The 16,143-nt window shown below is 41.1% G+C and overlaps 1 protein-coding gene across 1 annotated transcript in view; it reads left to right on the top strand.

Moving 5' to 3' along the window:
* Nucleotides 1–16,143, top strand: part of THBS4 (thrombospondin 4) — a 65,990-nt gene that overhangs the window by 14,284 nt on the left and 35,563 nt on the right. Inside the window, exons 3-7 of the mRNA XM_034774619.1 lie at nucleotides 4,030–4,277; nucleotides 5,423–5,528; nucleotides 10,161–10,243; nucleotides 11,110–11,161; nucleotides 13,021–13,193. Of these exons, the coding sequence (XP_034630510.1) occupies nucleotides 4,030–4,277; nucleotides 5,423–5,528; nucleotides 10,161–10,243; nucleotides 11,110–11,161; nucleotides 13,021–13,193 (662 nt within the window). The remainder of the gene's footprint in view (nucleotides 1–4,029; nucleotides 4,278–5,422; nucleotides 5,529–10,160; nucleotides 10,244–11,109; nucleotides 11,162–13,020; nucleotides 13,194–16,143) is intronic.

Raw genomic sequence — 16,143 nt, 5'->3', positions numbered from 1 at the left:
CAGCCCTCCCCGCGCCCCCCCTGCCCCAGCTCCCTCCGCCTAAATGACGACGACGACTGGGGTGGCCGAAGATCCGGCCACGGCAGTCGCCGCCGAAGAAAATGCCGCCCCGCAAATGCTAGTGTTCTAGGCGACTGCCTAGGTTGCCTAATAGGTTGCACTGGCCCTCTCTCTCTCTCTCACACACACACACTTTTTGTTGAAAAAAAATAAGTCACACTTGTGTCTAATTTGCAAGAACTTTTGCATGCCTTCAGATCTTTCTTGGTATGAATTAAGGAACAGACTTTTTGAGCTTTATAGACAATGTTTAAATTGTTCCCTGGCAGTTCTTAATATGTTTCTATTGCACGCAGTGAACATGAAGAGTGAGTTACCTTCTCCTCTTTACAGATGATCCCTCTGTGTCGGGATTGAGGTATATTGATGGGCAGTGTGGAGAAGCTTGCACTGCCACTACTCATTTCCTTTTGGACTCTTGAATATGTAGAGAACTTCAGTCTACAAGGCTCTAGCACCATTATATGATAAATTCAGATTTAAGATTAGTTAAAGAGACAGCACTTCCTCAGTAGAGCTGTCCATTGCGATCTATTCCCCCCCATTATTTTAGTGTGGTTTGCCTAGGACATGCACCTGTATAATTAGTTAACATTTGTTAAGTGCTTTGAAAATATCCAGTGTGCAGTACAATAGCTGTGGGCAGTAGGTTAGAATGCTCATCGGAGTGGGGCTTTTCACTACAGCTCATCTTAGTTAGATGATTACACGGAATCTGGGGATGATTTGGCATCCTTTTGAGGGTAAATATAGTATTATTTCAAGACTTTATTGTTGTGCACATTGTGGGCCCAGATGGCAAATGGACTCCTAAGCAAGATGTAAAATCTAAACATTTGTATTTCATAATATAGGGACATAATATTTCCACTGATGCACTAAGTGTTGATCTAAGCAACCCGAAGCAGAAGTTAGTTATCTGTGACTGTACCATGTTTGAAAACTGGGTCCAGATGTTTTGCACACATTCTGGTTTTGTTTTTGTTGATTCTATTGTAAGTACGTTAATGTCTGTGTGAGGTTTACAGCAGAATAATTGGACGTGGGTTCCCTCCCACCCCCGTATTTGCTAAGTCTACTCTAAGATCTTGTCTATAGCAGAAAGGTATACTGGTTTAACTAATTCAATCTAGTTAAACTGCTGTAGACTTCTAATGTCAATGTACAGTAACTGGTTTAAATCTTGCTTATATCAAATTAGTGTAATCAGTCTTACTGATGCAAGATAATTTAATAGAAGCAAGAGGTGAACCATTTTAAGTGTATCTAGATTAGGGATTTGCACCTGTTTAAGTAGGTCATTTTTTTTTTTAATTTGATCTAGTTAAACTGGTGCATTTTTCATAGACAAAAAGCTAAAATAGTCCTGCAGACTTCTCATGCTCACTGTCTAATAAGGGCACTTGGAGAAAAACTGTTCTCACATAACAGAATTACCTCTTTTACATCAATGTTTCTTTTAAAATCTAAATAAATACAACTGATATAGTTTAACAGCTCTGTGAGCCACCGTCTATTACTATGCTGCAGCTGTAGTTTCACTGAACATTTTCTAAGCTCAGACCATTGTATTGGCTTTCAGGAGCCAGAATGACAGAGAATGTTTTTTAGACAGTGCAAGTAACTGAACACTTCATTATCTGCAGGTCATCTGTGTCAAGCATTCTGGTGGTGGGAGGGTACTTGCAGGTTCACAGGTGATTTGAGTGTAGTCCATCAAAACTTTGCCCTTATCTTCTTCAACAGACTGTTCCAGCCCCCTCAACCGGCCTTTGGCTTTGGCCCAATAATGAGTCCTTGGATCTTCCTCTCAAGCCAGACAGTTCAGCTGTGCTAAAGCTATCCTGGCAGGTGGCCAGCAATCAGTTGTGTGCTCCACCACTGTCCTCTGGTTTCTCTCTGACTGACTCACCGCTGTGTTCAGTCATTCTGACTGCAGGGCCCAGTTCCAAGGATCCTGCTTTAATATATCCCCATGCACGTAGCAGTCACATAAGTAAATGCCTGCAACATAGAGTTGGCAAGTGAAACTCAGCATTTGCCAGCAAGCAGAGTCGCTTTTTGTCAAGTTACTGATGACCCCAAGTGATTCTAAGGAAATCTCATGTCTGGCTGTTTTTGTACATAGAAAATGGTGAAAGTAATTGAGTCATTGACAGCAACTGCTGAGATTTCCAGAAAGGATATATAAACTAAAGATAGAAGGGGCCACACACTGGTATAAATCAGAAGTGACTTCATCAGATTCATTGGAATTACTGTGGATTTATACTGGTAAAACAGAGCAAAAGCTGGTTCTTTATATTTAAGAAATGACCAAAGCAAATGATATCAATGTAGTGTCCAAAGAAAATTCTAAGGAAGTTCAAAACACATAAGAAACACAAAGAGTCATTAATAGTATAAAAAGAATAGTGGAAATCCCAAACCTTAGAATAAATTACAACTAGAGGGGTCATGATAACTGTCTACAAGTATCCAAAGAGTCTAAACACCAGTTTCTTGTTTCTTCAATTCTAGAGGGTTGTAATCATAAATATATCATATGTAATATGTGCCAAGTGGCTTTACATTCAGGGAGCATTTTTGTAGTTTCCCCTGCATCCTACCTACAGACCTTCTTCCTCACTCACACAGACTCATTGGGTAACTTACAGATTTCTCATTCCCGAGAGCAGTAAAATGTTGCAAAGTCTGGACACTAGCTAGGAAAGATGTTCCAGCAGCTGTTTTACCCTATTAAAAAGAAGCTGCAATTATTTAAAAAAAAAAAAATCTTCCAAACACTTTTATAAATTCCAAAAGAGGACAGAAGTACATTACTATTGTTTATATATGTAATTAGCCTTGATTTTAAACAAAATTTGGACAGTTACCATCCCCTTGAGACGCCTAGGAGTCTAAGTTTGCAGGTATCTGGATTTCTTAGCCAGAGCGAGTGATATCACAAAAAAGGGCCAGATTCCAATAACGTTACTTAAGCTAAATCAACAGGATCTTGGAAAGTAGCTGTACGTGCCATAGATGTGTTCTCCCTGTTGCTATTATGGAGCTCCACATATGCTCAGCTAGGTTGCCCCCCCATAAGAGATTGTGGACAGAGGACGGTTTAGCAGGTAACCATGGGGATAAGTGCTGGGTGGCATCGAGGAGGTGTTTCATTCTCGCTTGTAGATTCAGTTTCCTTAGGGGATAGTTTTTTCTTTTCCAATTTTACTAATTTTTAAAAGTTTTTTTCCAATATAGTAATTTAGTTAATAACAACAGTGTCTGTGTGTGAAGTGCAGTCTATCCTGGGGGCCAGGCGAGTACATCAGGTAAACCAGATGTTTGACAACTCTTCTTTATCAGGAAGCATTAAAAGAAGAGAGATTTTAGTACTATGTTTGCGTTCTCTTCTGTGTTACTTTTTGTATTCATTTTCTGTTCATCATGGTGAAAGACAGATAAAGAAATGGAATCAAGTAATAATTAACAGTGTATTTGACTGCACAATTGTTAGCATCCTTTGCAGAGATGTTATACTCATTACTGAAACTTATACTCTAGCTATGCATTTCTGCTGCAGAGTAACTTTTAGGATGTCGAGTATAATTCTGCCATACTATTAATTGCAGATTGCCAATTAAATGCTGTACCACTGTTAATGTGTATTTTATTACATTATGCCCTCTTATGATGACATCATTTGAGTAATTTAAAATGAACCTGAACAAAGCACTGGAGAATGATCTGTAGGCAACAATACTGCACCTATGAGTTTTCTTCCATCTGCAATTCTATGTCAAATTTATATTCCCTGCTTATATTTGCATATGGGATACATTTGTCAAAACAGAAGTGATTAAATAAACCAGAGAGGTGAGAAGTATCCACAGTGATCTTCGAATCACCAGCCACTCAGATTATCAGGACACGCATCACATTTTGTGTTGCCATCCTATAGTCATGTTGTGTATTTTTTACTAGTCATCCTGCGTTACGTGAAGAATGATGGGAAGTTAAACTCTGTGATGTTCAGCAACACCCAGCTGGCTGATGGGAAGCGTCATGCAGTCCTTTTGAGGTTGAGTGGTCTGCAGCGGGGATCCATCACAGCAGAGTTATATCTGGACTGCATGCAGGTGGATGCCATTCAAGGTCTACCTAAAGCATTTTCAGGTCTATACCACAGCTCAGAATCGGTGGAAATTCGCACCCTACCGAAAAAGGCACAGGTAAGTATGAAAACTTAAGAGCAGGTGGAGCAATTAGAAAGAAGGTGCATTAGCAGTGAGAAGGTCTTACAGTAATCTGTAAAATGAATGGAAAATTGGGTGGCTTCTCTAGATATAGAGTGAAATCCAGGCTGCACTGAAGTCAGTGAAAATTTTGCCATTAATTGCAAAGGGACCGGGATTTCACCCAGTTTACAATCTACCATAACCAAGATGTTTTAGTCTAGGTATTATTTGAAGGTCAGATTATTTGTAAATTGTTACCTATTGCAAAAATGAAAGCTCTAAGTAGGTTCCTACTGAAAATCTGTAGGAACAATACATAGGCTGGCATGTATGCTCAATGTGCATGCGTACAAGAAATATGCAGTTTGACTCTTCAGTCTCTGTAATGACTGATTCAGAAATGGAAGGAATAGGAGGAAAACTACACTGGCAATGGTCTGGAGTCAAAATCCCAGCTATGTGATTATAACTTTGCTATCTACCTCAGCCTGGGCTATTCCAAGCAGGGGGGCTGACATTTTTTACTGTGATTTCCACATCAACTGTCCTAAGAAAGCGGTATCTTTCAGGAACACAGCACAAAAACCATCTTCCATCATTGCAACTAGTTGTATGCAAAATATTCATAAAATAGAAAACTAGTCAAAAACAGTGTGTTTTCTCCTCATTTTATTACAGACTTGAAAAGGAGCCCATTTCTATGGCACACAAAATAGTAAGATACCCATATTTTTTTGAGTGAACATGATTTTGTTTTCAAGCAAAAAATGCCTTTGCATTGAAATCACAGGATAATTTTTTGGTATTGTTGTTATAGCAATATCTATTGTTGAAATTTGTTGTGTGAAATCATGTGATTCAAAATAGGAAAAAAAAAAAAAAACCCAAACCTGTGTGAAAATCTGCAAAACCAAAATGTGGGGTTGTGCCCAGCTCATTGCAGTGTCTTCTGTCAAAAGGACTTTATGGAATGGCCAAAGTAGTTAGGAGGTACCGTAGCGTGGCTATTAAGCCCTGCCCACCCAACATGGTTTAGAGCTATCCACACATCAGTTGAAATGGCGAAAGCCTCTTAAGATTGTATGCTTGGTTCTTCGTTGTGCCGAGATGAATGCTGTGAATTTCTCTGATTGCTCCAGGACACTTTGGATGAGCTGAAGCTGGTAGTGAAAGGGTCACTTTCCCAAGTAGCAAGTCTGCAAGATTGCTTCCTTCAGCAGATTGAGCCTGCTGCTCAGAACACAGGTAAATAAGTTAAAATACCCTGCCTCCGTAAGATATCCTGAGGAACTAATTACAGTGTATTTTATAAACCTGAAGAAACCATTCAAATTAATGAGGGCAACCAGATAGAATCATGGCCATGATGCACATTTTTTTAAAATGTCCCAGGATGGAGAGGAACACAGTCACAGATACATGTAACAAAGCAACAAAGTGATAAAGTTATGGGAAAGTCAGTGGTGCTGGAAAAGAGCTTTTCTTGTTTGAAGGGGTGCAGGCCAATTCACCTGCTCTTTAGCTCCGGCTCTCACCCAGCTGGTGAGATGGTTATGCTTGAAGCAGAGGATGTAATTGTTTTGGGTTTTTAAACAGATTTCTTTTTACATGTAACGTGTTTCCTGGTTATTGAGTTGTCAGGGGTAGTGAGAAGCAAAATGGGTAAGGGCTGCTGTGATTGCTCTCCTGGACAGTAAGAGGTGAAGGAGTAGACAGGGCAGAGCAAAGTGATTTAGTGACAAACTGTGACTGTTTTCATAGTATCTGGGGGTAGGGAGGAGAAGAATGTTGTGCGTACAAGATGTTAACATTACATAAGACAGTGAAGCCAATAGGGCCAGTTTAAGACTAAAAATGTCCTTGTAAATAAAAATACAGAATCTGTGACAAACCCTCTCTCCCCTGCCACCTCCTGGCAAAACCACAGCCGTAATCATTTTAATTAGGATCGAATTAATATAGTTGCGAGACAGGGTACATCATTTTTACACAAGACTACCCTGTCTGGAAAACAAGAATTTTGTTTCACTAAAGTTTTCAAGGTTTAAAAAGTTGTTTTTGTCCTGCAGTGGAACAGAGAGCGAACCTCGAATAAGGCATTCCCCTCAGATGTCCCTGCTCCAAAGCAGAGACTTGAATCTGGATCACCCACACCCTAGGCAAATGCCTAACCGTCAGGCTGTTGGCTATTCTGGGATGGAAGTGCTCTCATTTTGAACAGAAATTCCATTTCCTCTAAAATTTTGTTTCCACAAATCAGCATTTTCTGATGGAAAACAAAGTTCATTGAAAAATTCCTGACCAGCTATTGTATGTGTTAGAGCTTCATAATGATTAAGGTTATGATTCTGTCACGGGTATTTTTAGTAAAAGTCAGGGACAGGTTGTGAACAATAAACAAAAATTCATGGAAGCCCATGCCCTGTCCCTAAATTTTACTAAAAATACCCCAGGGGAGATGGGAGGGGGACAGACACAACTAACAGTGGGAGTGCTTCTGGAGGGGGACCATTGGGGGCTGCTGCTCCGATGGCCCCAGGGTCTAGCTGACTGCCGCTGCTCTGGCAGCCCTGGGGATGACTGCGGTAGCTGCTCCAGCCGTGCTGCTACCCCAAACTGCCCCTCCACTTCTGCTGCTTCAGCCCTGGAGCCGCTGCTCTGGCAGCCCTGGGTACTGGCTGCCAACCACTGCTCCAGCAGCCCTAGGCCTAACTGCTGCTCTGGCCCTGCCACTGCAGAAGTCCTGGAGGTCCCCAAAAGTCATGGAATCCATGACAGAATCGTACCCTTAATAATGATGACTGGATATGCTTTGCATTTAGCTTCAGATGTCCCCTGTTGCAGATTTCCATTTCCATGATACTTTATATTTTTGTTTAGATGTACAAGTCTTGAGGGGTTTAGTTCTAAAGGTTCCTTCTTCTTTCCCGGACATTGGCATGCACTTACAGATACATCAGAAAATTAATTCAGCACTGCCATTTGTAAAGACACAAAACTCAGTGATCAAGATTTCCAGACTGAGACCTTGCATTATTCCCTTTTGGAAATAGCTCTATAATTTGTGTTCACTAATCAATAACTTATGGGTGAAACACTTTCTTATTTAGTAGTTAGATGTGGCCTTTTATGCGACCTAGCTGAGCTTTTTGTGCTGGCCTCCAATTTCAATCACATACTGACTTTCAAATGGAATTACTATAATATTAAATGCAAAAGAAACTATGTTAATATGTCTTCATAATTAAAATCATGAAAAGAAGAGATGCAAATGTTCCAACAGCAATATTAACTCAGCTGGATTGCACATTCTGTATGTTTCACTATGTATCTTTTACAACAATAATGTATCAAGTGAATGCACTACATTTAGCCAGAATAAACAGGAATGGAAATGCTTAGCCATCCCTGGGTAGACTCATTGTAGTTGGCTGTACATGGGAGTGGTGGAGAGTCTGGGAGATAAAGAACTGTCAGTGGTCTTGATAGCCTGCCCTAGGACTCCTTACTCAGACACCAGCTATGGCAGCGCCATCCTTTCGAGGCCCACCTTAGGTGGCTGGGAGACTTGAGCAATGCTGATGGGAGATGGGAATATAGTGATCCTAGATAGGGGCTGGATGTGTAAGTTTTGGGCCCTGTCATTGTGGACAGAAAGACATAAAGCAAAACCTAGATTTTTACAGTAGGCAAAACCAGGGTGAGGCATTTAACAACAGCCCGGCTGGTTTAGTTTACTTAAGGGTTGTTGGCTGACACAGAACTGGGCTATTTAGTTTCCATTTAGTTTCATACATATTGGCCACACCTCTGGCTTGCCCCAACTCCCTCCTGGAACACTACTTGTGCCATGTGGTTGCTAAACAACTGTGTAAACAGCTCTTCTGAAGCCTGGTTTGTAAAGTGGAGCTTTGATAATTCTCCTACATTTAGGACCTACTGCAACTGCAGAGTAGGGGCAGGATTTGGCTTTAAATGTAGAAGAAAAATGTTATGGGAAGCATTTTTGGTGCATGCAAATTTAGATATCCAGGCATTTCAAAACCATCCTGTATAATTCACAGCAATAAAAGTCATTAGTCCACCTTAAGGTTTAAAAGTCTATAAAAAAAAGTGTTCAAACCTGATCTGTTTTTGATTTAGAGGCTGGCAACAAAGCAACTTCTGAAACCTTAAGAATTTTACATTTTTTGTAGCTCTCAATCAATAATGGCTAAAGCAATTCTTTGTAAAGAAAAAAGTTACTACATCTGGCCTGACAGCTTGCAAGCCAAGTTCCAGACTTAGGTATTTTTGAAATGGCCAAGATATTAAGTCTCCCAAAAAAATAAAAGTTGGGACTGAACAGATGCAGCATTTCCAGGTTACCTCAGCTTCTTTATTATTTTGAGGCGAACAATCTGAAATGAAGAAAAGCCAGTATCTGTCAAATTGGTCAAGTCCCCTGAGCATGCCTGGGATCAGACCAGAAATGCTTTGAAGTACAAAACAAGTTAGTAAACATTAATAAGACCAATTTCCATATAAGCATCCAATACTACAGCAAATAAAGTAGATGTGAACTCACATATAGCCACTATATATTTAACAGTTTCAAAATACTCTACCTGCTTAGAATGCAAAAATATCAATACATATCTTGTGAATCTTACACAGATATCTAGATTTCAATTAACAAAGGAGTAAATGAATTGGCGCTTGATTGAGTAAACTCGAGTGAGAGTTATATACAGACACACAGCGAGATGGGTCAGAAAGCCCTAATTTGGAGATACTAAGTGTTTCACCTTTCATCAGTTCAAATCCAGGCCAGATGGGTAGTGACTAGTTGTTGATACCATTTGATGGCTTTAGGGTGCCCTGAAATTAAAGTAACCACATATCTTGGTTTTGCCACGAGATGCCTGGCTTTTCGTATGGTATCCTGGCGTCCCACAAACTTATTTCAGGACACCTCAAATGTCTTCAATTTTAATTTAGACTATAATATATATACAAGTTTTGATAATAATAACAATATATCTATTCAATTTGTACTGCTCTGCTGAGCAGAATTTGATCTATGTTTTCCAGGAACAAAAAGTCCCAGGGAACTAGCTTTCAGTGTGATGAACAGTGTTCAGGGTGGAAAGAAAAGTCAAATGAGTGTAGATACTATCACATCTGTTCTTTGACTCTCAGTGAATATTATTGACATGTCCAGTGCATCATGATAAACTGATTCAGAACATTCAGTAAATGGAAAAAAGTCCTCCACTCTGAAAAATATGAACGTGTTGCTGCTGAGTCAGAAATGGGCAGTAGTGGCATCAGCACACATTTCTTTTGTATGGCTATTTTGTGACCCTAAAGAACACCACCACAGAAGTGTCTCCTTTTTATTTTGAAAATACGGTCACCTTGCCTGAGATTAATCATCTCAGTCTGGTTCCTAGTGGAGCCAGCAACACAGCTGATTGTAACTGGTGTACTTGTTGATAGTATCAGCAAAGAATCCAGACACTGAATGGGCATGGAGCTAGAACTGTCCTCTAACTCTTAAAGATAGTTCTTCCACTGTGTTGCACCAATGTGGAGAAGTTTGCGTTTCCTCTGCCTTTGTTCTTCCTGTTGTGTGGCTAAAAAGGAGTTCAATCTTCAGTGCTTTGAATCCAGTATCTTTGAAGAATACTGAGTTCACACAGATGCTTTCCTAAAAATTAAAGCTATTGTATTTCCCCTTGTATTCCCTCCCTACTGATGCTAAGATATTATGAATTATCTGCTCTAGCTCATCCTTTAAGACAATTTCACTTCAGATTTCAGTGCTGATCTTGGCAAATGAACAAAAAGCTACTAACGTTGTACATGCCTTTTCTCATTTTTGTGTCCCTACAGATGATTTTAATAGGCAATTCATGGGTCAAATGATGCAAATGAACCAAATACTAGGAGATGTGAAAGACCTTCTCAGGCAGCAGGTACTGTATGAGGCTGTCAGTACGAATCCCTCAGATCCAGATTAGAGCACTGCTTTGTGCAGCATTAGGGCAGATTTTACCTAAGTGTGATGCTCCTGTACAAAGCTTTCTGTCTGCACAGTGGGAGTGAAATGACCTTGTAGGGGACCTACACCTTCAGCATATTGTGGAGGGGCCACTGGAGGTGGGGCAGGAGATGGCTCACTTATATAGATCCAGTCCCCAGAAACCCCTGCATTCAGAGTGGAAAAGAGCTGCAACTACTATTCTAGTCCATTGGCTAGCTAGATAAAAGTAGTCTTCCACATGTAAAGGAAACTAAATTAATTGCACTATTGGCCTCATTGGTGTGAAGTCGCTAGTGTTTTACTGATTTGCTAAACATCCTTTACTAACTATGGACTTATTTCTGCAAACACTTTCTACGGCACTTAGGCCCCAGTTCAGCAAAGCATTTAGGCATATGCTTAAGTAAGCCTCTATTCAGCAAAGTGCTCAAGCACATGCTGAAGTCCCATTTGAGTCAATGGGATCTAAACACATGCCTAAAGTTAAGCTCCTACTAAGTGCTTTGCTGAATAGGGATGGACTGAATCGTGGCCATAAATCTCACCACCATGAGTATCCCTATGGAAGTCAATGTACAATCTATATAGAGTAATTCTCCATTGAAGATGCTAGGACTACTCATGCTAATAAGCACCATGCTTGGGAGTAAGCATTTGCAAAATCAGACCCTGTCATTGTAAGGCACTTTGTGAATGTTCAATGATTTTATTAACATCTAGACAAGATATAATGGTGCTATGGGCAGCCAGGCACAAATTAGCATCACCCAACTAATACATATTTTCTATACCCTAAAGATCAAGGAAACAACTTTCTTGAGAAATACTATAGCAGAATGCCAGGCATGTGGTAAGTATTCCTGTATTTCCTATAAAATTAAGAGAGGACCACATAAGATTTGCAATTATTTAAAAACCATTCTCACTGGATTGCCACTCTTTGATTTATAGGAAGCATTGAAAAATAATCCTATTCTTCTGGGCTCTAAGCATCTTTGACTTAAGTTAAAAATAGATTCCTATTGGGGTAAAGCCTTAAGCTTCTGCTCCCCCCCCAAACCAGAAAGTAACCAGTCAAAACCAAACAATACTCTATCTCATCCAAAACAAGCAATCCTCATCATGTCCTACCCCAGGAGCTTAGCCTTTTAGCATGCCAGGGAGGTAATTGCATTCAGGCTATTTCAGACCAAGAGTCAGTTCAGTTCTAGTGGAGAGCCCATTAAAGAGATTATCCTGATAGCAGTTCCCTCTCTTTTCAAGTGATGGTGCTCCAGCACCTCTGGTGACCACCGTTCTGGCAGTATTTTGTGCAGGGAGAGATGGAAGGAATCCCCAGTAGGAAGGTCAAAACCCACTATGTATGTAGTATTGTTGTAGCCATGTTGGTCCCAGGATATTAGAGAGACAAAGTGGGTGAGGTAAAGATATTACCTCACCCACCTTATCTTTCTAAAACCTACTATGTGCACCTCAACACCTCAGATTCTACCTGAATGCAGATCATGGATCACCGGTGCCACATAGTCCGTGGGAGATAACAACATGCATATTAAGCAGTCTAAGAGCCTTAGCAGAACAGATGAACAAGCAAACAGCCACATTCGGCACCAGCTCACATTGCCAGGCTGATTTAGGGAATCTATACGAACCTTGCATTGAAGTAGTCGAATCCTGAGGTGACACAGGCGTAGATACAGTAGCAAGGTCTGCATTCAAAAGAAATGGTCAATCTCCTGGCCAAACAGAGAGGATTATAAAAGCCTTTCTGAAGAATCCTCTAACATAGCTGGGAATCCAACAGATCCCCTAAATGCCAACTCTTTTACCAGCAGAGGACACACCCTTATTCAGAGGAGTAGGCATAATTGTTACCAGATCTTCCAATAGCTTTTCCCAAATTATCATCCCTCCACTGAATCTCGCCTTGATTGAGTTTCAACTAACTTAGTTTTCACACATGTGAGACAAAGACTAGAGCCACAGGAAGTTTCTTGAAAGCCTGCACTGTGTTAATCAGCTGAAGGGATAAATTACATGCATTGGTACCATTTTGGCACCTGTCTTCTTCTCCCAGATTTTTCCTTTCCCCCTCTGGTCAGTCTTTCAATACATGAAACAATGTTGTGAATACTCTGTCACATATTCAATATTCTGCCACTTGCTGCCTCCTCCCTCCCCTTTTTTCACTCCTTGTAAATTCTGATCTCTCTGAGGTGAAATAATAGCTCTGTTTTTTACGCTGAGGGCAGCATTGCTGATTTAGCCAGAGTAATGGCTCACCTTGTCTTTCCAATAGTACCATCAACCTATAATCCCTCTGGGACTTGTTCCCCATTTGTCCTTGTTGGGTCACTCTAACCTGCATTTATTGCTTTCCTCTGGCCAGCATCAGAAGTTATACATCTGCTCTGGGACTATCTAAGCAGAAAAACATCCACATCCCTGTGACATATGCAATATAGCCTTAACCTCCACTATTCTGCAGGTTCTTGATCAGTTCCTAAACAAAAAAGTCTCCTCAGTCACAATCCAAGAAGTTGCTACTGTCGCAGCCCCAGCCCAGCCAACATAAAGGATATTTATGATGCAGAAACATAATCCCACTGCTCGGCAGTGGATTAGGTATCTCCTTAGAACTCTTGCCAATGGAAATGCATGATGGATATTTCCTTGATTCACTAAAACTGCTGTTCTTTCTACTCAAAGGTTTGGGAGCTACAAACTTTCCAACTGCACCCCCAGTGCCTCCTAAACCCAAATGTGAAGCCAACTCCTGTTTCAGGGGTGTCAGGTGCATAGAGACAGCAGATGGATTTCAGTGTGGGCCCTGTCCCGAAGGGTTCACAGGAAATGGAGTTACATGCTCAGATATCGATGAGGTAAAATATTGACTTGTAAAAAGAAAAAATCCCAACTCATTTCTCACATAAATGGGCCCTGACTCTTGCTTTCTGCAGCATTCACTAACTGGCTGCACAGTGAACAGTAATACATCCTGGGCCCAGTTCTCCACTCCATTAGACCAGAGGTATGTTGCCATGACTCCATTGTTGTCAGTGGAGTTACATGGGTGAAAATATGGAGTTATACTGTGGTGAATCAAGACCACTGCATTTATTTTTCAAGTATCTGCAGTACGTATTTTCATTTTACTCCTCTCTGAATGTTACATCGAAAGGGCAGAGCTATTGACGTGGTTATTGGGATTCCACAAAAAGATTAAATATCATCAGTTATGGGGCAGAACTACAGAAGCACTTCCTGTTGATTTGGATTTTATTTCTCTGAATTTCAGTGCTCATAAAAAGTTTAACGGCCTTGGAGACTGAAGTCAGTTTATTCACAAAATTGGCCAGATTTTCAATTCAATTCAAAAAAGTTCCTGTTACTACCACTGGAGCAGCTCCACCAATGGTAGAGGTTGTGGGAGGACTAATGCAGACTGGTCACCAGTGTGTTCAACACCGAGTGGTTCAGGCTTTCTTTGATCATGGTCAAAGGTCAATTGCAAAGGAATAAACGTTGGGATAGTGCCCTTTCTCGCTTCTTTATGATGTATAAAGAAAACCTAAAAGGTTTATTTTTAAATTTTTGTGGGAGGGAGAGTGGTTCTACATTAGAAATTCAGGTTTTGTTCACCCTTGGAGACTTGAGAATTAGCAGATTAATGACATCTGAAAAACCAAGGAAATGAAGCCTGATTAATCGAAAGAGGAAATAAGAATTATTCAGAAGTGTTTCAAAAAAAAAAAAAAAAAAAAAAACCATCCACCACCCACACTTCCTTGGTCCTGATTTTCCACTGCTTTATACTGATTATTGTGGGGAAAAGCCATGGTGTAATGGAGCAGAGAATCAGGTTCTTTGTATTTTGGTTGGCTGCAGCACTTACTTAACTCAAAACAGTTTGGTGGGAGGGAAGCTTCCTTTGTTAAGGATTCAGCACTCCCACTCCCTTTCAACTGAGGGCTGAAAAAGCTCCCAGCCCACATTTTCAAAAAGCCACTCAATAAAAAAAGCACTCAATATTCCTGGTATTTTGAAGGGGGGGAAATAAAATTTTACACCTTCTTTGTACATCATAAAGCAGCATAAAAAAGGCACAAACATTTAATTTTCAGGCACTATTTAACAGGCTTCTGTTTTTATACCTGCAGATTTATGTCTGCAGTTATTTGCAGACTGTCTAGTCACTTAGAAGGTATTTCTACACTGCATTGTGAACCCTCTGTGGGACCCGGGCTTGTGGACTTGGTGTTTCCAAGACCACACTTGAGCATCCACATTGCATGGTAAACCTGGGCTTACAAATGCTGGCCCTGGGTCTCTCAGCCATTACTAATGCAGCCATACTGCACTACACAGACCTACTGACTCAAATCTGCAGTCTGAGCTGCGTCCACACTGCAAAATGGCAGCGTTTGGACCTGAGTGACAGTGAGACTTGGGCTCTCACCCACCCCACTAGCAGTGTCCGTGGACTTGGGTTCTGAGTATTTGCTGACCAAATCAGACTGGTTTGTGTGCAGACAGAATGGGGCTTGGGCTCAAACTGAGTCAGAGTCTGCAGTGTAGACATATCCTTGGGGAGCTACAACTGTGATTCCCAGCACAGGTGGACAGACTCTGCGAGCTCTGCTTGAGCTAGCACGCTAATAATACCAGTGTGGCTGTTGGGGCACTGGTGGTCGCTTGGGCTAGCTGCCTGAGCCCGGACGTTGAGTGGGCTTGGACTTGGGAGGCTAGCCTAATCCGCCCCCCATGCAGCAATGCTCATGTTGCTATTTTTAGTGCGAGTCTGTCTGTATACCTGCACTGGGAATCTCCCCTCCCAACTGCAGTGTAGACATAGGCTTAGGTGTTTAATCTACAGATTTACATTGTAGCGTCTAAGCACCTCCCAAGTAATTAAAAATAGAAATAATCTCTCTTTCTTCCTCCCCAGCCAGCAGGAGAAATAGCTTGAGTATTTGATAGTTGTTTTGATTGATGGCTGATGTTGTGTGTGCAAGTTGGAGAGAGAAGGTGCATGAGTCTATTTGTATCCGTTTATGAAAAAAATCTTAGAGGGAAAACTAAGTTGAAGAAATTGAATGTATGTTGCAGTTACCTTGTTTGTGGGTAGTCAGGTGCCCAAACATCACATGACATGACATGAATTATGCCTACTGTTATGTCGTGCGCAAAAATGGAGGCCTGCGTTTGTAAATCTGGTCCAATAGGCATAGTACAATCAGCTTCCTCACACTACCTTGCTACTCTGACTCAGCCCACACCTGGATGGACCTTGTCCTTACCTATAGTAGGTGTGCAAGGGCACTTCAGTCTCCAGAGCTTTCCCTGCCCTGGTGATTTTAAGCAAAAAAGTTCCTGTTACTACCACTGGAGCAGCTCCACCAATGGTAGAGGTTGTGGGAGGACTAATGCAGACTGGTCACCAGTGTGTTCAACACCGAGTGGTTCAGGCTTTCTTTGATCATGGTCAGATCACACAGTGTTAAAAACACAGGCACGAGTGCCCTTACCATGGTGGAGCTGAGTTAATGTCAGAAACAGTGGTAAAATGTTTGCCAAAAAGATATAGAACAGACACAAGCCATGTCCATTCAGACCTTCGCCTTTATGCTGATAGTGCCAATAAATTGCCAAGCAATGTGGGGCTTTTTCTTTACAAGAGCACGTCTGTTAAAAACTGGAATAATGCCTACAACTCATCTCACATAGGCCATCAAATGATAACTTTCATTGAGCTACATTAGGTTGACCACCTTTTCAAAATGCAAAAAAGGGACACATACAGGAGCCCTGCCCCCTGCTCCTCCTCTTCCC

The sequence above is a fragment of the Trachemys scripta genome, chromosome 6 (genome assembly GCF_013100865.1).
Source record: "Trachemys scripta elegans isolate TJP31775 chromosome 6, CAS_Tse_1.0, whole genome shotgun sequence".
Taxonomy (NCBI): Eukaryota; Metazoa; Chordata; order Testudines; family Emydidae; genus Trachemys; species Trachemys scripta.
Note: the sequence above shows the minus strand (reverse complement) of the source record. Positions and strands in the feature narration are given on the sequence as shown.